The sequence below is a fragment of the Carassius auratus genome, chromosome 38 (genome assembly GCF_003368295.1).
Source record: "Carassius auratus strain Wakin chromosome 38, ASM336829v1, whole genome shotgun sequence".
NCBI lineage: Eukaryota > Metazoa > Chordata > Actinopteri > Cypriniformes > Cyprinidae > Carassius > Carassius auratus.
In genome coordinates this window covers 7,951,247-7,973,658 of record NC_039280.1, presented here as the reverse complement: position 1 = coordinate 7,973,658, position 22,412 = coordinate 7,951,247, and the positions used below count along the sequence as shown (strand labels likewise).

Below are 22,412 nucleotides of genomic sequence, written 5' to 3'. Positions count from 1 at the left end.
TATTACCAAAAATTTAAAATAGATATTTTCTATTTTACATTGCATTTCATTCCTGTGATGGTGAAGCTGAATTCTCAGCATCATTACACCAGTCTTGAGTGTCTCATGATCCTTCAGAAATCATTCTAATTTGCTGATTTGATGTTCAAGAAACATTTCTTATTACTATCTGTTGAAAATAGTTGTAATGCTTAACATTTCTGTGGAAACTATACTTTTGTCAGGATTCTTTGACTAACAGAAAGTTCAGAAGAACTGCATTTATTTGTAATGGATTTATTTTGATTTTTTTTAACAATGGGAATATCAGTCTTCATTCATTAATTTTAAATCTAGCTGATTCCAAACTTTTGGATGGTAGTGTTTAGGTATGTAAATGCTGCTGTTTATTACTATCACTGGAGAGGATGCTTCCTTGGGTTGGGGAAAAACCCATACTAAACTGAATACGGGAAAAATAGAATAAAAGCAATTGAGATCTCAGTTTTGGTTATATCACAGTGCCCCATATCAATGATATACATATTTGGGTCCAGTGATCCAAAAGACAGATTTATTGTGGTTCTATTGTAACAGTTTCCTAAATTCAGATTTGCTCAGTTATTGGAATAAAACTGTTGCTAAGACAAATGCAAGTCCTGTATTTGGAATATAAGCATTAAAGTCACAACAGCTTCTCTGGGCCTTTTTACACCAGTTCACAGGGACCCTCATTATTTTGTAGAACTGTAAACTGTATATATATATATATATATATTTATTTTTTTTTAAAGTCTTCCTCAAAAACCTACAGGTTCCTGTAAGGGTGTACCCAACCCCAGCGATCTATGAGACTACACCTAAAAGCAAAGCACCACCCCAAAAGAAAGAAAAATATCACCAATGGATCAAACAGCGTAAGCCCATCAATATGCACACCAACCAATCAGGGTTCACACTTAGCAGGCTGAACTGCCCCTTATAAACATAAATATGACATGAATATGACATGAACAAATTATTAAATAAATATGGAAGAGAGGAAAATGAATGACTGAAAATGAATTGTTCCATTGTTATTTTGGGAAGGCTTGAACCGGTTTGTAAAAATACATGAACTGGAAGAACAGCCTGAGGTGTGGCAGGTCAAGGTTGGTAGTCATGAAAAGCATCAGAATCAAGTGCTGAGTGCTGAAGTAAAGAGCACCCGAGGTGCCTGATTTTCAGTCAAGTCTATATGAAACAAAAACGAATATACACAATCAGTTTGTTGAAAATAAATAAAATCACAAATCACAATGCATTTGCCACTAGGGATGCCAAAAGTATCTTAAGAAAGTCCATATTTGAAAAATAAATAAATAGATAAGAAGAAGAAAAAAATTATACACCAGTCTTTATAAGGCACTGATAAAACCAGGTACCATCTCACTTTTGTAATCGATGCTTTAAAAGTCCACTATCATAAAGAGCAATCACACTTCAGGCTTAAATGCAGCTATGTTTAGAAGCATTCAAAAGCACTTCTTGGTCAAAATTCTTGCCTAGTTTTATTTTTCCTATTGTTGTTCATTTGCTTTGAAGTTATTACTTTAAAAAAATTTAAAAATGAAACTTGATTACGTCACTGTTTTAATTGTAAATGCTAATATTTTATAATGTTTATTCTTTTAAATAAAGTGTGTTAGATAACATTCTTTCTGTTTTGTGGTATTGAAATTGATTCTATTGGAGAATTAGCAGATATCACTGGTATTGACTATTGAAATTTAATACCATGACAACCCTATACAGTAGCATCAGATCTTATGTAATAAAGTTCTTTTCAGATCAAGAACTTTACTGAGCCAAGAAAGCTATAATCGTTCAATCAAGCTAATACAAATTATTTCAATCAACATTTAAGTTTTTATTCTTTTAAATATTAAATTTGAGGGGCTCAACCCTGCACTCAACCAAAACTCTTTCCAAAGCACAGCTCAGCCTATCCAACACTATCAGATGGAGAGGATATTATGGAATAGGATGGAAACATGCACAAATGAGAGAAAAAAAAAAAAGAAACTCTGGAACACTTAAGATGACAAAACAATAAAATCGTGCAATGCAACTTAATTCTAGAACAAAAATAAATCTTGCAAGCAAACATCCCAGCATTTCTGCACACAGTCAGGCTGATGTACTCACTGTATCCTCGTTCCTGTATGGGTTAAGTTTGTTGTATACTGCTTCAATTACACTCCGTCTATGACAAAAACAGAGACCGGTATAATCTTCTGAGTGAAGAAAGAAAGAAAGGGCAAGGAAACATCACCTCTGTAGCAAATCCTACTGAGCGGTCTCATTAAAAGCAAAATGGAACTTCACATGTGATTCTTCAAGTACAGCAACTAAAGAGCTGTTGGTGCAGACCCAAGTCTCTTTCGTGTCTTAGCTAACCCTAACCTTTTGAATGTTACTGTGTTATTGAAAGGTTCTGTGAGAATTACCCACCAATGGTTAACAAAATGTGGGATGGACAGGTCACTAGGATTTGAAACTTGAAGTAAAGAGAAAGCGAGATTGTGTATTACTCACTTGCTGGCCAGTTCTCCTCCAGGTGGTAGGTTGGGGATGCTCTCAGATGCTAACGTGCGCATCACATATACCAGGTCGGGAACACCTTCATCCCCCTGCCTCTTCAGGATCTCTGTTATATCAACAATTCAGAGCAATCAACTTTGGCCCAGCTGAATTACTGATTCCATTTAATAGCATAAGGCCAGTAAAGGTTAGCTCATACCTTCTACTCGGCTCTCTAGGTATTTATCAAGCTCCGCTTCCCTTTTGACAGCTTCAGGGGAAACCTTCGGTGCACTAACAAAACACACCAACACAACACTCATGTTGTCACGACTTCCCTGTCCAAACACAGAAGAAGGGAGAGGTTCATCAAAATTTTATATCAATGAAACACTGTGGAAAAATGTGAGACAAGATTCAGAATTGGAAGAATTGTGTTATGAACCATCTCTCAGTCAGTACAGAAATGAAAAGAAAAAAAAACCCACTTGTGTTCAATACAGCTGGGTTACATATGTTCATTGTATAGTACTGAAGTAGATAAAGCTATTAAAAATGTATATATAATTAGAAACAAGAACATCAAATTTTCCATTACTTGTTACATTTGTTTGCATCACATTAAACTTCCTTAATTTTGCTTATTATAAAAAAAAAAAAAAGTAATACATTTCAGGGGTACAAAAGTTTGAGGTCTTAAGATTTTTTTCTTTTTGAAAGAAGTCTCTTATGCTCACCAAAGCTGCATTTATTTGATCAAAGTTTATTTGATACAGTACAATACAGAGTTTTAAATAACTGTTGTGATGAGTCGGCTGCCTCCCCCTTAATTATCGTCACCCCATCCCTTAATAGCCGCCCTTCACCAGGCTCCCGAGAGGAGTGGGTGTGTGAGGGAGGAAAGGGCACTGGAAGAACCAGGGCTGGTGGCGTGTGATGAGGCACACCTGATCACCTGAGCCTCATCACCCGCAATTACTCCAGTCTTCAGTATCACATGATCGTTCTAATATGCTCATTTGGTGCTCAAGAAACATTTCTAATTTTCATCAATGTTAAAAATATTTAATCGAAACGGAGTTAGGTTTTTTTTCAGGATGCTTTGATAAACAGTAAGTTTGTAAAGACAGCAGTTATTTGAAATGATTTATTGCCTTTCACTGTATTTTTAATAGACAAAAGCATTCATCTGACTGGCTGGTAAAAGTCTGTTTACACTGACCTTATACAAACAGGTATCTACAATTTCATTGCAGACCCTCTCCAGATCGTCAGTCACCTCCAGTCGTGAACGAACAAAATCGCACAGCTCCTCATTGGCCATCACATCCCAAATCCCGTCACAAGCAAGAACAATAAACTCATCCTCCGCCTCGGACCGCTCGATAGCATACACCTCGGGCTCCGGTGACACCAGCTGCTCCGTGGGACCCTTACCATGCACACACTTATAGTCAAAGTCCCCCAGAGCCCTGGACACTGCCAGGGACCCATTGACGCGCTGGATCATCACAGATCCCCCAGCGTTCTGGATCCTCTCCTTCTCCAAGGGGTTGTTGGGTTTGTGATCCTGTGTGAAGAAGTGTACAGCCCCTCCACGGCTCAGCAAACCCCGCGAGTCTCCGCAGTTGATAAAATAGATGTGGCGGGGTGAGATCATCACACCGACAGCCGTCGAGCCACTGCGGTCGGCACCACCGTGCTTCTTCTCTGAGATCTGACGCATGTGATCATCGATCTGCAGGAAACCAGTACGGATTCCAGATTTCACGCTATCCACACTGGGCTCCACTGGTGGACCTCCTCCTCCTTCCTGAAAGTCAGGGTTGCTGGTGATGTGCTCCAGGAGGTGCTCGCAGCAGTAACGTGCCACCTGCGATCCTGCATGCCCATCGTAAACAGCGAAGAATGACCAGGGGTCCAAGCCATTGGGCAGACCAATGACAGCAGTATGCGCATCCTCCATCTCTACACGCCAGCCCTGCATGCTGCTCAGGCCATAGCGCAGGCTGTTGCCTTCACCATGGACATTGTGTTTCTCCATCTTTGGCTTGTCCAGAAATGCACCCATCACTGCTGCTTAGGAATCTAGAAAAGAAAAGTTTGAGAGTGATGAGCAACATAAAAAAAACACTAATTACTAACTATTCACATCCCAAATGGGCCAGATATATGGCCGCACGATTCGCTGAAAATGTAATACTGTATAGTGTAGTTAAAGGTACCGAATTTCATCAGTCAATACAAGAAAATTTCACAATTCTCAAATACCTTTAGTTTCGATTACCTACCACAAACTTCACAAGCACTTCTTTAAATTACCACTACTTCAACTTCTACGAATAAAAATTCACTGTCTTTTTCAGATAACATTAACAATAATATATAAATCACAAAATGTGTGGCCAAACTGTGCATCTCCACAAACAAGCACAGCAAACATTTTAAAATGCAGTTGCTATTTTTATTACAAATTAGATAAGCCATATGCAGTGGTATATGTTTAGGGCAGGATGATATGTCTGTCTCAACAATGAAAGACAATTCTGTACAATACAAGAATGATATAATAGTAACTTTCAAAGTAATCTTATATTCCCACACCGATCATCTGCACAGTTCAATAACCCTGTTCAAATGTTACAACTTTAACCCTTTTGAAATCGAAAAAGTAAATGTTTAACACCGTTTATATCTTTGCAGAGATGAATGATAGGCTTACTCATGTTGACAGTCGAGAAAAAATTTGTTCTGTAGTGTAGTTCTCATATGTGAAAATTAAAGCCAATTTAATGTAGGTTATCGATCTAAAGAACAGGAGAACAGGAAAAATTGACAATGCCTACTGATAACATTGATAACATGAGTTAATGAAATGGGAGTAGCAAAAGATCTTTTCTTTTTAAATTGCAGCACATATGAATGAAATGGATTTGAAAAAAAGTAACAAGCTCTGACTGTAAAGTGCCCCTATTATGCCATTTTTAAGGTTGCTAATATTGTTTTACGAGTCTCCTTAAACAAGTTTACATGCATACAAGGTCAAAAAACATGTTAGTTTCCTCAGAAAATAGATTTAATTTGTCCTCATTTATAAAAAATTCATAAACGTCTTGTGCAAAGCAGTTAAAACAATCAGTTCAAACAACCCCTCCTCGGTGAGCCCTAACTGCTGTGATTGGTCAGATGGCGCAGTCTTTTGTGATTGGTCCAGACTCCGTAGAGAGATCTGGATTGGTCTACCGCGTACAGTGTGTGTCGCAAACGAAACAGTAGTAGCCATGCCAGAATGATAGCCTTGATTCAACAATAATAAAATAGTATATGCACAAAATCGGATTTGGATTGGTCTCGTCTGACTGATACCGATCCTCAAAAAATGTCAGTATTGGAGCCTTTACAGATACAGAGTATCGGATCGAAGTATTCCTAATATACAGTTGTTGTGTCGCATCGCATCCAGTGTAGACAGCATCGCTGAGTATAATACGTTTGGTGTGGTGCACACGTTATTGCCTTCCTCTCTTCTAACCCATAATAGAGCGCAAATCCTGTGGCACCGAAGCATTGTGCATGCCTTAAGATCTCTTGCTCTTTTAGCACTCTGGTTGATGCCTGTGATCCAGGACTCCAGACTTACTCTTCCAGAAATGGCAGCACTTATGACTTGAACAATGCGGTGGTCGTGCCAGTGCAACCGCACACAAAATTAAGTCACAAAGGCAGAAAAAATGGTCGCAGTTTGGAGTCCTGCCGTGACCATACAGAAAACGCTGCTAACTCATCCCTGCCCCAGATGACACTTAACCAGTCCAATCTAGACACAGCTGTCACATAACATGCCACAAATTGACTTATTAAAAATCAATGCCATACCTTGATATAATGATTGAAAGTTTTGGGCACACAGTTTGGGACATGATCGCCTCAGAATGCATTTTCAATTCCACATTGACTAGTCTAAACTGATCGCAGGGTATTTAATGAAAATGCAATTTAAATGTCTTAAGTGTAACTGTCAATGCATTTAAGAAAAAGACATTTAAATCACCATATTTACAAACATTTTGCTGCACCTTGCTGTAAATTATACAATTGAATTTTCATTTTAATTTTGCACTAAATGTTGCACAGATGTATGGGAAAATGTACATGTAAATACAGAATTAAATGGCCATTTTACATAATGCATTGTCATTTTGCATATTACATTTCAAAACAAATTGTTCTACTCATATGTTTTCATAAAGTACAGATACCAATATCTATCACTACTCTAAACAACAAACCAATGCTATGTATAAAACTTCAGCTTTGACCCCTTTATATTTGACAGGTCAACTGCAGATTGTGTTTACTGCTAGAGTACATTCACTCTTTACAGTGAGATATCAGCAATCAATGTTCTTTGCCCTTGTTAGTGCTGAACAGCAGTGAACTGAAAGTCTGCCGCATGTTCACGCGTCTCTATTCCGCATTACGTCATCGTGTCGCGAGCCTGTTACCACGCTAGCTTTATGCTAATACTGACGTTTGGGTCGTTTGACTGAAACATTTATTTTAGACAAAGTAAAAACGGCTAGTAAAGTATTCAGGAAAGAGAATGAACTAAGAGCCTGGCAGATACTCACGGTTATGGTTTGAGGTCAGACAATCTAGCAAGCTAAATGCTAACGAGAGGCCAAATGAAGCCTCTGGCTTCGGTTGTCACACCTGCGGCCCTCAGCGCACCATGCGACGGCAACATGCGACAGGTCAGCCCGCCGAGATCACACAACACCCGCTTACTCCCTTAGCTTACATGCTAACAGGCTAGCTCTGCCATTCACATAGGTAAATAACAAAAGCTCAAAAACTTACCCACTAAAAATAATTCCTGGTCAGTTCTTTTGCGGAGAAGCTAAAAAAAAAAACAGATAAAAGAGAAGGACGAAAAGAAAGAGAGAGATATAAACTGAGCGCGGCGGTGGTGAGAGAGAGACAGGCTGGCGGATTATTTTGCTCTGCATTCAGTCTGTGAAAGAGCGGATCACCCTTATCTGTTTAAACCAGGGATGCATAATTCCCATTTATGCTGCGTCCTGGACGTGTAAATTGTCGGGTTTGACCGCTATTTTGGTCCGCTGCGTTCGGGACCGAATCTCTGCACACCAGCAGCAGCGCAGGACCCGGATGTGGATTCAGCAGGGCTGCGCACTTAAAAGAATGACATCACCATCATCATCATCATCATCATCATCATCTCTCCATCAACATCACCCCTCCATCTGTACATCATTCTGTCATCACCATCGCATCCTTTCCTAGCCATTGTTCATTCATCATCCCTCTGTACTTTTACCAGTAAGCCTCCATCACCACCAGTCTTGCATCCTTCAACTCTCAAGCACTGGACTTTTTTTTTTATCTAACATGACTACAAAAAAGCCCCTTTTATACACACTTAAATGGATTTCAATGTTAGGTGGAAAATATAAATGAGAAAAAAAAAACATGTCAAACTATATAGTTAAAGCTGCCTAATGCAATTATTTATAATACATTTGATTTAACAAATGTCTAAGAGTTCCACGTTTCCATCTATCTATCTTTCTATCTATCTATCTATCTATCTATCTATCTATCTATCTATCTATCTATCTATCTATCTATCTATCTATCTATCTATCTATCTATCTACCTATCTATCTATCTATCTATCTATCTATCTATCTATCTATCTGTCTGTCTATCTGTCTGTCTGTCTGTCTGTCTGTCTGTCTGTCTGTCTGTCTGTCTGTCTGTCTGTCTGTCTGTCTATATATCTATCTGTCTATTTACCTACTGTTTTAGCCTATTCAAATCCATCTGAATACAAAGCCATCGGAATATATGGAATATAAATAATATAGCTTTGTAATCTTCGAGTGGACAAATATTGGCTATAGATAGATAGATAGATATGTTAAAAATAAAGGTGAAGCAGTGTGTACCATTGAAACAGAAGACTAACCCGGAAGGCTTTGACTCGTGCTGTAGGTGCTGTATTTCCGGGTCGTTGGCTTTTCTGAGCACATCAGTGTTGGTGGTTCAGATTCAGAAGCAGCAGTTAGAGCATGTTGTAACACTGACGGATCTGTCAAGCGCTCAGCTTGCGCAAGAGTTACCAGCGCATTCAGCCACCAACTTTACTCTGTAAAATAGCTACTTTTTGCAAAGTTTCTCGGCGTTTATACAAAAATGTTGGATATATGCTGGCTTTGTGTGATTCTCGCTGGAAGCGCAGTTTATTTACTAACGCAGTTTATACGCTTCATCTTCGCAGACGCTGATCTGACTTTACTATGGGCGGCAAGGTTCGGCAGCAGCCCAGGTAATATGGTTCACAATCGCTTATAGACATACATGTATATAAACATGTATACACAGAAATATGTTTGCAATCTAAAATCTGGCTATTTATGCAACAAAGTGTGACATTCCTGCAAGGTTATGGTATTTGCACTCTCGTTAACTACGACTGTTAAGTGCTCTAACAGCCCAGTGTAGTGTAGAGGTCACCATGGCAGTATGCGACAGGAACATTATAGTAAATTATAAAGTCTGCATTAATTTGCATGTTTATATTTAGAGACTATAGAATACCTATTACAGTTGATGCCATTATTTTATTTCAATGTCTTTATATTCTCACAAATGTTGGGTTTTCATGTAGACTTTTCCATAAAGATAATGCAATGTTTGAACTCTATATTCTATCCCAACAAAAAATCTAATAAAAAAAGTGTTTTATAAGCTGTTAAATGTCTTCTGAAAAACACCTTGCACCATAACAAGGACAATGTAGCTGTAGTTGCACACAAGTCAAGTTTTAATATAATATAAACTGTCAGCGCACTCTTACCATTAACCATTTCACAAGGAACAATTATATCCCAGCATGGATTCAAATGTATTAATTTAGCTTGAGATTGCGTAATACAATGTATTAGTTCTTAAACATATTTTTTTATCCGATATAATATTTAAACTCATTGCACTTCGCCATATATATACATATACACACCATATACTATAAAACTTTATTTTTCTTAGACTGACCCATATACTGGAGTTCATACTGCTCTGTTGGCCATTACTTCCATTACTATACCTTTATACACCTTTTTTTGATAATTATCAAATAAATAATATATAGTGTGATGGTGTTGAACTTTATTAATTAATTCATTCATTTTTCTTTTTATAGAGTCAAAGTTGAGAGGCAAAGTTGTGTGGATTACCGGAGCCTCGAGTGGCATAGGGGAGGAGTTGTCCTATCAGCTCGCGGCACTCGGTGCTCGGCTAGTGCTGTCTGCCCGCAGGGGGAATGAGCTGGAGAGGGTAAAGCGCACATGTTTAGGTATGAACAGTCCTGAGAAACATTTGAGACAGGATTAAACATAAAACCCTTCAGGGGTCAATTAAGTAGACTGTAATTCAAGTCTCTTCTCTCAGAGCTGCAGAGTGACCCTGAATGTGTATACTCAAGTATCTTTGCCATCAATACTAGACAGTTATGTACTAAAAGTATCCACACCATGACCTACTGACACAAAATACACTCTTTCTCTCCTTCTGTTAGAGCGCTTCTCTCTAAAAGATGAGGATATTCTAGTCCTTCCACTTGATTTGTTGGACCGTGGATCACATCAAGAAAAAACTGCCGCAGCCCTGAAGCACTTTGGTGATGTAAATGCCATCTGGATTTCGTGTCCAATCTTCAGAGTGTTTCTGTTATTGTTTCTTCTATTTCAGAAACATTGCTAACACCAGAAAGTGTAATTTTCTGAATGCTGATTTTGATTGAATTTCCAAGTATTAACACCAAAGAATGAACGTATGCACTCATGCACTGGTTAAAGGAAAAGTTCACCCAAAAATGAACATTAGCTGAAAATGTACTCACCCTCAGGCCATCCAAGATATAGATGAGTTTCTTCAGATTTGGAGAAATTTAGCATTACATCACTTGCTCACCAATGAATCCTCTGCAGTGAATGCATTCCATCCAAACAGCTGATAAAAACATCACAATAATCCACACAACTCAAGTGTGTCAATTAATGTCTTGTATAGCAAAAAGCTGTATGTTTGTTAGGCTTCCTCATTTTTCATTTTTGGGTGAATTATTCAACATAAAATGCACCAGTAAGCCCAAGATCATACTTCACATGACAATAAAACATGCAAACTTTAAAAATTTGCAGAGACAAGTTTGTAGAAAACACACCTGTGTGTCTGCATTTTCAGATAGATGTGTTGATAAACAACGGAGGCCGGACCCAGCGTTCGCTGTGCACAGAGGCTGATGTGGATGTGTACCAGGCACTTATGGAGCTCAACTACCTTGGCACCGTATCTGTCACTAAGCAGGTGCTGCCCCACATGATCCGCCGTGGTAGTGGTATCATAGCCACCGTCAGCAGCGTCTCAGGCTTTGTAGGGGTGCCCCTGGCAACAGGTTATGCTGCGAGCAAGCATGCGGTGCAGGTGAGAGCAAATTGAGAGAATTCTCTGAGAATCTGCCAACACGTATGCAGCATTGTCTGTTAAAAATAGTCGTAAAAGATAATAATAAAAAGCTACTGGTTTGTTGTGTTTCTCCAGGGTTTCTTTAACTCTCTGAGGACAGAACTCACTGATTATCCGAACATCACCATCAGTACCATTTGTCCCGGACCTGTAATATCAAGCATTGTTCAGAATGCATTCACAGAGGAGCTTGACAAGGTATTTCACCAGTTGTTTTTTTTTATGTTTAAATGTGAAGTTTGCCATTTCTGCACTATTAGTGTCACCTAGCAGAATTACAAAAAAAATCATATTTTCAAATGCAATCCTTTGCAGAACCACCTTAACACAGGTTTAATATTATTTTATCATTATAACAAAACCTTACTATTTTATCTGTGGGTTGACCGTAAAAAGCTAAAACGTGTAGAAAAACTTAACTTTATAACAATTTTGAGAAGGAAAAACGAAAACGTTTGGCGTCTAGATTCAAATCTTACCATTCCATCAAATTCCTCCATTGTGTAAAAGAACCACGTTGTCTGCATACTTTAGCAAGTCTTACACAAATATTGGCTTGCACTTCTGTAACCGAACGTGATTTATTTGCCCATATAACAAGTCAGTTCAACACCCTCTTGATCAGTCTGTCACAGTAGCCACACCCCAAACACTCGCGGTTGTTTGAGCAGGAAAGAGACAGATACACACATGAATGTTATAGTAGTCAAATACCTTTGCATTTGCTTAGCTAAATGTTTTAATTTCTCTTTAGCCTGTGGCCACAGCTGGTGATCAGACACATAAGATGTCCACAGAGCGCTGTGTTCACCTCACTCTGGTAGGTCTGGCCAACCGTGTGAAAGAGATGTGGATCGCCGAGCAGCCCTTTCTACTTTTCTGCTATTTGTGGCAGTACACGCCGACTCTGGCCTGGTACTTGACAAACATTCTGGGTAAAAAACGTGTGCAGAACTTCAAAGCTGGACTGGTGAGTAGTGGGTGTAAACAGATCCCTGAACTGGTTTATTTAAGCTACAATAGCAGTAATATATTTTCTGAATCATCTTCTTTTTTTTTTAGGATGCAGACTCTGCATATTTCAGCAAGCCTAAGGTCAAGACAAATTGAAAATCTAATTTCAGGAAACACTTATTTATGAATTCCTTACCAGAAGGACCAAGGAATGTCACACAGACATTTCACTGTTATTAAATAAATATAAAAACAACTTATATTTTGCTTGCTGTATCAATAGCAAGAAGTCAAATAGTACATTCTTTAAAGAAAAATGCATGGGCAGTTGATTTGTTTTCTTTGTGTGTTTTGTGTTCAAATGTTGTACATCTGTTATAATAAATAGGATTTAATATTCTAACATTTTAAGTTTGTGTGAACAAAAAAGACAGTTAAGTATTTATACAAAACATTTGTATTACTTCTATACATACAATTACACAACGGTATAAAGACTGAGCTCAAATAGGATGAACAAAGGTGCCATAGCCAATTTACCTTCATACTTATAACACCAGGTGGTCACATGAACAAAAAAAAAAAGTTTTATTCATAACCACTGAATAAAGTAACCAAGGCACATACTTGAGATCTGAAAAACAGGTACTTAAAAAAAAAGAACAACGGTTTTCCTGTTTCTCTTTTTTAGGGCTCTTGACGGATGCTTAACAAGAAAGTGGAAAAATACAAAAATATAATAAAATTAAAATGTGAAATGGTAGCAGTGTGAGGTGAGATTCCGTCAAGGACACCCAAGGGTTCATTACTGAGAAAATGGCACACTTTACAGAGAACAAATTTAAACTGGGCTCTGTGTCTCAAAGAGTTTACAGTATTATTGTGTGAAGAGGATTTTAACATTCATAAATTCATGCACTTCTTTCAAATGTCACTAAAACAGTAACGATTTTAAATGATTCACTTTTCACTTTTTATTCACTTTTTATTAAAATAGTTTACCGTACCCTGAATGAAGACGAATTGAAATGCAAAAACTTATGTGAAATTCACGTGCTGGTAGCATCCCTGTGTGTCATGATCTCTGAAGGGGTGTGGGGAAAACACCCATAAACACTTATTATCATAAGCAGCGTAAATGGATGGGTGGGGATGAATAGATGGGGTATCCCAGGGGTGGATCAGCTGCTTGAACAGTTAGGTTCCTCAGCATCACAGGATGTGCCTGAATGCTGTAGCGCTCCTCGTCGTCATTAGTGGCATATAGTAGCTCCCATGACAGGTTGGCCCACTGGCCTCTCACACCCTCCTCATTCAAAGCTCCCACCTGGACTAGATTCTCCTGCAGGGACAACACACGGCTTGTATATGTCCCCTATGAAAAACACAGAAAATATTATGAAACTGTAAGTGATAATTTGGCTCTTTTTTATGTTAAATTACATTTATAAACTCAAAGGAAATAAGAATGCCTGAGTTTAGGGATAGACCTATTTAAATTCCTGACAAGCTTATAGTAATTTTCATGTAACAGACAACATTAAAATTCTATAAATTTTATATGAATAATAAAAAAATATATATACATATATATATATATATATATATATATATATATATATATATATATATATATATATCTCATGCATTTGTGGTTAAGATGCTGAAATTCACATTAAGCATTTGAAAAATTATATATATATATATATATATATATATATATATATATATATATATATATATATATATATATATATATATATAATTTTTCAAATGCTTAATGTGAATACACACATACATATATATATATATATATATACATATAGGTATTCATTTTAAGATTTCCTTAATTTAATTTATAATAGAATTACTCAGAAGAGATGATTTTATTGTTTTACAACTAGATATGAGACAGTGTTCGGTAGCAGTGGTTGGTTACGTTCCAGTAAATGTGATGTTTACCATGGTGAGATCGTGTCCGAGAGAGAACAGGAAGGGCTTCTCTTGTGCAACACTGTCTTGCCAAGTGCGGTCTGTTACCAGACCAATGAACCAATTGTCATGGTAATCCTGCAAAGTTGTGTAGAGCTCATCCAGACTCTCTACTGGTCCAAGAGATGCCTGGTCTACCAAGAGTTTTACACTGTACCTGCACACACAGAATAATACAACACCTGTCACATATTAAATAAACAAGAAAATCCAGGCCATTTTTGAAGGAAAACTTGTGGTGAATCTTGCTTGTCTGTTACCTAAAGGCCCTGAGTGTGAGCTGATGCAGCTCTTTATTGGCTCTGAGCCACTCGAGTCCCTCGGTCCAGGGGCCGTCCCCACAGTACAGCCTGAACAGCAGATTGGGGCTGAACACCTGAGCATCTGCCCCCAGTGCCACACAGCATGACAGCACCACCTGGGTATAAAGCTCCCGCAAGTCACGGTCCTCCTGCAAACCCAATGTCACCTGCTCAATGTCTCCCTCCCCGAAACTTTCCACCACCAGCTGGGACAAACAAAAGCAGAACCAAGCCTCTGGGAAGCAGGGTCGCAGAACCTGGAGTTTGGAGGAAGCCAACTGGGCAGTCTGCCACTCTGCAGGCAGAGAGAAGAGCTCTGAGTGAGGGCTTGTGAAGTGGAGAGGCTGGGGGTTGCTCGGGACAGTAGTCGAAGTAAGGGAAGGGACGTTATCTTTCCCTTTATCTACAATGGGCAGGCCAAGCCCCAAACCCAGACCCAGAGGTCTAAGGGTGGGGAGAGAAGACAGAGCCATGCTCTCGTACAGGCTGTGGATTTCTACAGAACCTGGAAGAGACACTCCCAACCCTAACTCAGTCTGTCCTTCTTCTGTCCGTACCATCATTCTTATTGGCCCCCGTACGGGGACTGGACCAAATAGATCATCCTCGTCAGACCAATCTGCAAAGGATGAGAGGCTGGAGCTGTCTTGCCCCCTCAAGCGAGAGGATGAGGAGGACTCAGGACGAATATGAGAGTCCATGTCAACTTTGACCACAGCCGGACCTGGCTCTGAGGGCACAGCAAGCTGAGAGCTTTGCGACTTGCGTCCAGAGGTCTGTAGTGAATGACCTTTTGTACGCTGAGCACCACGTGTCAATTCCTGTACACAGTGACGCAATAAAATCCAGACAAATGTTTTAAGGAAGTCAGAGTTGAGCTGACGCAGGTGATCAGGGGAGTCAATGATTCCTGTTAGAACGTTCTGGGCGTCAGAGTAAACCCTGACGGGCAACAAAGAACAGGGTGTCAGAACGTTACCCCAGTGAGGGTTCAATAGTCGGAAACACTGGCCAGGCCGTTCTACGTGATCAAATGCTCCTTCAAAAACCTCATCCACACGCCGAGCCTCCACCGTGTGGCATGATGTCTCCTGTAGTTCCAAACCCTGTGGTGAAACATGACAGGTAATGAGAAAATAACACACAAAGAAGAATCATAAAACTGCTGTTCTGTAGACTCAAAAATGCAAAGGCAAGAAAGCAAATATACCTTAATGTTAATAGTGCAATAGCCGTAGCCCCTTTCTAGAACAGAGATCCAAAGAAGACGACCCTGGAAGCGGCCAAGGTAATGAGACCCTGGAGTACAGGGACCTGCAGCCAGGTAAAAAAAAAAAAAAAAGGTTATACAACCTTCAGTTTGAAGTGCCGCGTGGATATTAGATATAATGTAACAAAGTAATTGCAATTTTTTTTTTTTTTTTTTTACAAATTATTATTTATAGTTGCAGTCTGTAACATTTTTTGTGTAAAAATTTTACAAAATTAATATAATAAGCGAGTACATCTTGAACCCATTTTCCAAACTGTGTTTTTGCCTTATCCTGAATCAATACGGTACACCTATAATAAGTTAAAATATAAAATATTTGGACTATTTCAGACTGGTACTTGTGTAACCATTATGGAGTAGCCCAGTACCTGCATAATACGTCATAGACAAAAACATAGAGAACTAGCTCCGGCTACAATGTTCTTCCACAAGATGCACGCAGTTCTGTTGTTTGGCGCTAGAGCGCCAAAAATTATGGATTGCAGCTTTAATAATGTTCTTTAACCTGTACATTACAGCAAAGGCCATTGGCTTCTTAATCCACTTTCTGTAATGTCTATACAATAAATTTTATATAATTTATCTTAGTTTGGCAGCTTGTCTTAGCAAGTATTTATATTTACACTACTGTTTAAGTTTAGGGTTGTTACGTTTTTTTTTGTAAATCTATTTCTAAGAAATCCCCAATTTTCAGTAGTATTGTGAAATTTTGTGACAATTTAAATGGTTCATTTCTGTATTGTAATATACTTTAAAATGCTTTTTTGTCTTGTGATGGCAAAGTTGAATTTTCATCAGTCACTACTCCAGTCTTCAGTGTCACATGATCCTTCAGAAATCATTCTTATATGCTGATTTCGAGCTCAAATAACATAATTTTTTATTAGCAATCTTAAAAACAGTTGTGCTGCTTAATGCTGGGAAGAATAAGAAGAAAAAGTTTTATTTATAGCGCCTTTCCATAGCTCATGGTCACTTGAACAATGCTATATGAGAAATTTATGCACCCACATACACCGTACAGACACATATGGCCACATTATCCAAAATACATATTAAAACGATATGGTTTTAGCTGGAAACCATGATAATTTTTTTAGGATTATTTGATGAATAGAAAAGAACATAATAAAATATTTGGGTGGAAGTAACGTAAACTGTAACTTTGGGCCATTTTAATGCATCTTTTTTTCCAAAGTGACTTAACATACCCATATGCTTTGGCATTGTTAGCGCTATGCTCTACTGTTTGAGCTAGAGGAACATTAAAAATAATTTGATTCTGAGCTGAGACTATGCTATATTGTAAAGATGTTTCTCAGTTGGTCTCACTCACCAAATGCACCATTAGCAAATGCAGGTCTGATAGCAGATGCAAGTCTTTTGCAGAGCTGCTGGTAATATACAGAATCTGGGCAAGGGCAGGCGGTGCCTGGGGTGCCCGGCCACGAGCGCAGCGGCCTGGGGAATCCCACCAGGAACACAGGTAGTGTGAAGAGAGGAAGGAGAGGGGCAGATAGAAGGGCAGAGAGAGCCACAACACCTAGCAAAACTGGGAACAGAGCAGCATTGAGTGCTAGCAGAGTTCCCGCCGACTGACGACGCTGTTTACTCTCTGTCCAGGATGTGATCAACACAGTAAGAGCAAAACTCAGCTTACATACAAACTGAGATACACGATTCACAACCAGAGAGACCTGCCAGAAATGGGGATAGATAAGAAAAGTGTTATTATACAAATATCCCGGCAATTTTATTACAGTAAATGCATAAGTTAGGTTTGGCTCACCAGTATCAGCTGCACTGTAGTGCCCAAGTCATTCCAGTGTGCGACTCTGTGCCCCCCTGCAAGTCTGATGATCACCACCAACACCATCTGCAGCAAAGCAGCCTCAGAGCTCTGCCACACCTGCCGTAAAAAGGCCAAAGAGTCAGCGGCCAAAGATCAAGGTGATATTATGGTGAAAGTGTGCTGTTCATGTCCTCATAATGCTTCAAAAATGTGTAACAATATACTTTCATACCATCCTGAATGCTCGTGTAAAGCCAATGGCGAGAGAGGCCGTGTGCACTTTCTCTAGAGATTCATCCACAGACAAAAATGCAATCATCGCCAACGGACTCACTGTGAAGTCAAATATGAAAATTCACATTAAATGCACACATAACAGAATTATGCATTGGCAGAGATGCATCAATATAAAAGTTCTCATCAGTACTGATAAACTAATGAAATATATATGTATATACACAAAAAAAAATTATATTATGAAAAAGCAATAAAAACTAAAATCCATAATTCAAATTGCTACAAAATTTTACAAAATATTTCAATGTACAGTATGTTATTCCTTTTAAGACTTGCTGAAGAATTGCTAAACAATGGTATTATATTACTGAGTAATATTTTATTTTTAATCATTATGTAACATTTAAGATTCAGTGAATGTTAAATGAAAAAAAAAAGACACTTACATTTTTAGGTGCATAAATATTTATTGTAAAATTCCCAATACTGACAAATAGCGATACATTTAAAAAAACTGATAATAAAACAAATAACCAATGTAGCATTGATATATCATGCATCCATACGTGTTATCCACGCCAAGTCAGCATCTCCCTGTAACAGACTATACAGATAAATAGAAAGACTAAGGATTTTTTTTTTTGAATGGTACAGTGTAAGCATCTCCTCACCGAGGTTCAATAGGATCCTCCGGATGATCCCTGCGACACGCAGACCTCTGGTCTTCTGCCTGAAAGCCTGGGCGGTCATGACCCGTTTGGGGTACAGTGGGTTTACCATGGCACCCCCCAGCACGCATGCCCCCTGAAGCTCTCTCAGCAGACGAGTGAGAAGAAACAGAGCTAGAAGGATCCAGCCGACCACCTCCTGTGGGCTTGGGGGTACAATAGAAGACTCCCAGTGCTCTACAGACGTTAGATTCCCCGAGTTGATGAAGTAAAGCTGATGAAGGAGTCCAGCCTCAGTCAAAGCTCCTATAATGAGCATCAGGGAAAGAGGAAGTCCCCACCAGCCCAGACCTAAGGTCGGAGATGTGCCCTTCACCAGCACCAGCAGTTGGGTCAGGTCCTGGCTGAGGAGATAACCCATTGCAACAGTGAACAGAACCACACCCAATGAGGAGGGAATGAAGAAGGTACAGGTGGCAACACACACAGATGACAGAAACATCACCAAGAGCCTGAAAAAAAGTAAAAGAAAAGCAGAAGTAGTTAACAGTTAAAGGGATCGTACACTTGACTATTACACAATAGAAGTCTGATTAAAGAGTACAAGCCTTCACCATAAAGGATTGCAATGTAGACAAACCTTAATTAGTCTGGTTATACAGTATGACATCAGATGTATTGCTCACCTGATGTTGGTGGACATGGCTGACCCACCCAGGCCATGCACTAAGGTCTGTTCCATGGCCCAGAGCAGAAGAGCATCCAGCGGCGAGAGCATTCCCAGAGCCCAAAGCACCGGCAGAGCCACAAACAATATGTGAAGCACCTGAGCTGCTACTTGCAATTCTACCACACCAGAACCTGAAAACCTGAGAGGAAAGAGAGAGAGACTGAGATCCAGGAGAAGAATATGTCAGGCTCAGCAATGACTCTTGACATTCATACTCATACAATCCTTATAGGTTTAGGTTATATAACAACGGTCTCAAAGAAAACACTCAAATAAATCTCAGCATTTACATTTATTTAGCAGATGCTTTTATCCAAAGCGACTTACTGAGGAACATCACAGGTAATTTCTCTAAGAGCCATTGATATTTGCAATACTCAATGCCAGGTTTCAAGTTAAGGCTCATAACAATCAGCATATGAACCACTGAGATGCTCAACTTTTTGTCTGGAATCTATTAATTTATTTAAAGAAACAATACAAATATAATTCACACATACAATGAATTAAGTACACCTCTTCTATGTCTGAGCATTTTTGAGCATTTTGAATTTCAGAATAAATACTGATCTTAACATTTCCTGAGAGACATAAAGATTGTCATCAAAGGAAAACCTTATGAAAAGAACAAATCTTGAAAATAAGTCTTATGTAGTTTGGGAAATTAGGCTAGATCTCTGGAAAATAAAGGTTTGATATACAATTACAAGCATGAGGTTAGTTAAATTTTCTAAAATACATTTAATATTCAGTATTTAAAATTCATTAAGGAAGCAATAAATTGATTACAAGTAACATTAAAGAAATGTATAATGTTACAAATATATCGAAATGAAATATCTATATTAAATTTTATATATATATATATATATATATATATATATATATATATATATATATATATATATATATATATATTCCAGGAATATATGCTATCACTTTTTACTTTATGTTTACAAGAGCTGCTATTTTTAAATGTTATTTAATGTAACTGTATCTTGAAAATTGTGAACAGACTACCTTCAAAAACATTAAAAAAAAAAAAAAAAAAAACATGAATAACAAAGAATAGATTTCTTAGACTTCAAATAAATTAAAATAGATTTTTTTTCAAATGGTTGTTTCCCTATGTTTATCATGGACAGACTTCTTTGTCATCGACCTATATGCTGTTAGGGAGTAGTGGTGAATTGTGGGATTTGTACCTTAGAGCCAGGTCCACGGTAATGAAGGTGAGTATGTAGAGTGGTCTGGTGAGCGGCGTGATCTCATATGTGTCCTGCGGTTGAAATGTGGCTGTTTCTGTAGCCGTGTTGACGATGAGCGAATACTCCCCAATACAGACAGTCATCCAGCTCAGGGCAAACAAGGGCACGACAGCTCCCAGTCCTGCACCCGTGTGCCCATACAGGCCGCTCAGTCTGTCTGGCAGTAGGTACCATGTGGACAACCCACATAGTGCTCCAGCAAGAAACGTGTGCAAAACTACATTACCCATAAACTTCTTCCCAGGCACCACAAAATGTACCGTCTCAGGAGCCACACAGTGAGTAAACTCCACCTCCTCCTCATCTGCAAGGATGTTATTGGCAGCAGGCAGCCTTTCTACCACTCCGGTCCTGTGTGCCATACACCGTGCCAGTCCCTGGAGGGTGGCACCAACACCCAGCATGAGCACACCGGAAACAACACCTGCAAAGGCTTCATCCAGCACCCTCAGCTGGTACAGGAGGGTCCCGATGCCTCCCAACAGCCATGGTGTCAGAAATAACACCAGCTGATGCACATAGACATACGGCGGGGCACAGTAGCCGAGTTTCAGCCTAGGCCCCCCCAAGAGAGTCTGTGGGAAACGCTTCCAGACAAACTCCTGCTTGTAATCATTGAGCAGGGGCACATCAGGCCCCATGATGATGAATGCAGCACGGAAGGGACAGACTCGGTCATCTCCTCCCAGCTGCTCCGGAACACACACACATGCCCCACTGACACTGATTCACTGGAACACACAAACAATATTACAATTTAGAATATGTATAAATATGTATAAAATAATCTTCATTTGGGATTTTGTTTTATAGCAAATATCCAATATAAAATGCTAACAGAAGTGTATACATACACAATACTAAATATATTTATTTACTATAAATATTTCAGAATTCCTATATCTGTATTCTTAAGTTTCTTACAGAGGTGTTTGCTCATATTACCATTCAACTGTTTCATGTAATACTAAAAGGAAAATCTGGCTGCTGACCATATTTTCTGAGTTATGGAGTGAAAAAAAAAAAAGAGAGAGAGAGAGATATCCAAAATCCCATCTGTAAAACCTTTAGGCTAACTCTAATATGTCCACAACATAAAACAAGAATTTATAAATCTGGGTTCAAGATATCAGATTTGGAAATGTATGAAAGTTTGTATATATTTAATTATAGAATTAATAATTTGCATATATATATATATATATATATATATATATATATATATATATATATATATCTTTTTTTTTTTTTTCGGGCTTAGTCCTCTATACACGATTTCAGTTAAATACAAAAATAATCTTGTAATAAATCAACTGGGGAAGTACCCTGACAGATATCAGATTAAAAGTTTAAATTGTTTAATTTAATTATTTTTAACCATATTCACGTGGTAAAATAATAATAATAATAACCACAGAATATAACCTAAGAGCATCTGTGTATTTTTACATCTGATTCCCAGTTTACCTGTTTGTTGATGTTACCCGAACAAAATAAGCAGATGATTATAGCCAAAATAAACACAGCATAATAAACACAGGCTGATTGTTGCGGAGTCAATCAGCATCAAACCAGTGACTTCACGGGGTTATCCTGTGAATTACGTGCTCTCATCCTTTGATTTATGCCTATAATCCTCAGGTTTACTTTTTAATGCAGTCTTGTTTATGTGTATCCTGTGATCTGTTCACATGCTAACATTGCAGCTATGACAACAAGAGACAAACATTAACGTGACAACCAGTGTACAGACCATTACAATAACCAAACACACAGCTCTTACATCTTATGACATTATAACATCGTCTTGGTTTCTTCCAAACACAGCAGACAAAGGACAGACGCGTGAAAGTGGCTATAAACTGGTTAGCGCGGCTAGCGTTAGCTGCTCCTGTTCGGGTGTGAAGTCATTTTTTTAATATGGCAAGAAAATAAATAGAAACAGACTTTTCTGATTTTAACAACACATACCTTTAAACGAGAAAGGCTGGAGAGGTGTTAGAAGGGTGAGTATAAGGTTTGTGTGGGGATAAAACGAACCCGCCATCCATCATCGCTTCTGCTGATACTGCAGTTGGGCAAAACGGCCTGAAGGGCGGCGC

General features: G+C 38.6%; 3 protein-coding genes across 9 annotated transcripts in view; 1 reads left to right on the top strand and 2 right to left on the bottom strand.

Annotated features, from left to right (window-relative positions):
• ppm1aa (protein phosphatase, Mg2+/Mn2+ dependent, 1Aa) overlaps positions 1 to 7,737 on the bottom strand; it is a 17,271-nt gene extending 9,534 nt beyond the window's left edge. For 2 of the 3 annotated variants that reach the window (XM_026223795.1, XM_026223796.1), the window contains exons 1-5: positions 7,402 to 7,737; positions 3,764 to 4,629; positions 2,762 to 2,879; positions 2,557 to 2,668; positions 2,167 to 2,224 (exon numbers count right to left, since the gene is read on the bottom strand). In XM_026223795.1, the coding sequence (XP_026079580.1) occupies positions 2,167 to 2,224; positions 2,557 to 2,668; positions 2,762 to 2,879; positions 3,764 to 4,612 (1,137 nt within the window). In that variant the 5' untranslated portion in view covers positions 4,613 to 4,629; positions 7,402 to 7,737. Of the gene's footprint in view, positions 1 to 535; positions 1,213 to 2,166; positions 2,225 to 2,556; positions 2,669 to 2,761; positions 2,880 to 3,763; positions 4,630 to 7,401 lie in introns of those variants that run through there. The other variant, XM_026223797.1, reaches the window with a different exon arrangement.
• On the top strand, positions 7,001 to 12,448 carry dhrs7 (dehydrogenase/reductase (SDR family) member 7). Of its 2 annotated transcripts, XM_026223799.1 has the most exons (8): positions 7,001 to 7,295; positions 8,846 to 8,893; positions 9,770 to 9,922; positions 10,145 to 10,251; positions 10,813 to 11,052; positions 11,170 to 11,292; positions 11,849 to 12,064; positions 12,157 to 12,448. In XM_026223799.1, exons 1-8 carry the CDS (start codon positions 7,274 to 7,276, stop codon positions 12,202 to 12,204), a joined length of 957 nt encoding a protein of 318 aa, XP_026079584.1. In that variant the 5' UTR covers positions 7,001 to 7,273; the 3' UTR covers positions 12,205 to 12,448. The 2 variants fall into 2 exon arrangements, with proteins under 2 accessions (XP_026079584.1, XP_026079583.1); XM_026223798.1 differs by lacking the exon at positions 7,001 to 7,295 and having other exon boundaries at positions 8,575 to 8,893.
• pcnx4 (pecanex 4) lies at positions 12,427 to 22,412 on the bottom strand. Of its 4 annotated transcripts, none has more exons than XM_026223791.1 (11): positions 22,282 to 22,412; positions 20,248 to 21,041; positions 18,999 to 19,181; positions 18,316 to 18,824; positions 17,640 to 17,740; positions 17,405 to 17,524; positions 16,952 to 17,312; positions 15,553 to 15,656; positions 14,301 to 15,448; positions 14,011 to 14,197; positions 12,427 to 13,423 (listed from the first exon to the last, which is right to left on the bottom strand). In XM_026223791.1, exons 2-11 carry the CDS (start codon positions 20,949 to 20,951, stop codon positions 13,172 to 13,174), a joined length of 3,669 nt encoding a protein of 1,222 aa, XP_026079576.1. In that variant the 5' UTR covers positions 20,952 to 21,041; positions 22,282 to 22,412; the 3' UTR covers positions 12,427 to 13,171. The 4 variants fall into 4 exon arrangements, with proteins under 4 accessions (XP_026079576.1, XP_026079579.1, XP_026079577.1 ...); XM_026223794.1 differs by having other exon boundaries at positions 12,427 to 13,390; XM_026223792.1 differs by lacking the exon at positions 22,282 to 22,412 and adding an exon at positions 22,094 to 22,214 and having other exon boundaries at positions 13,172 to 13,423.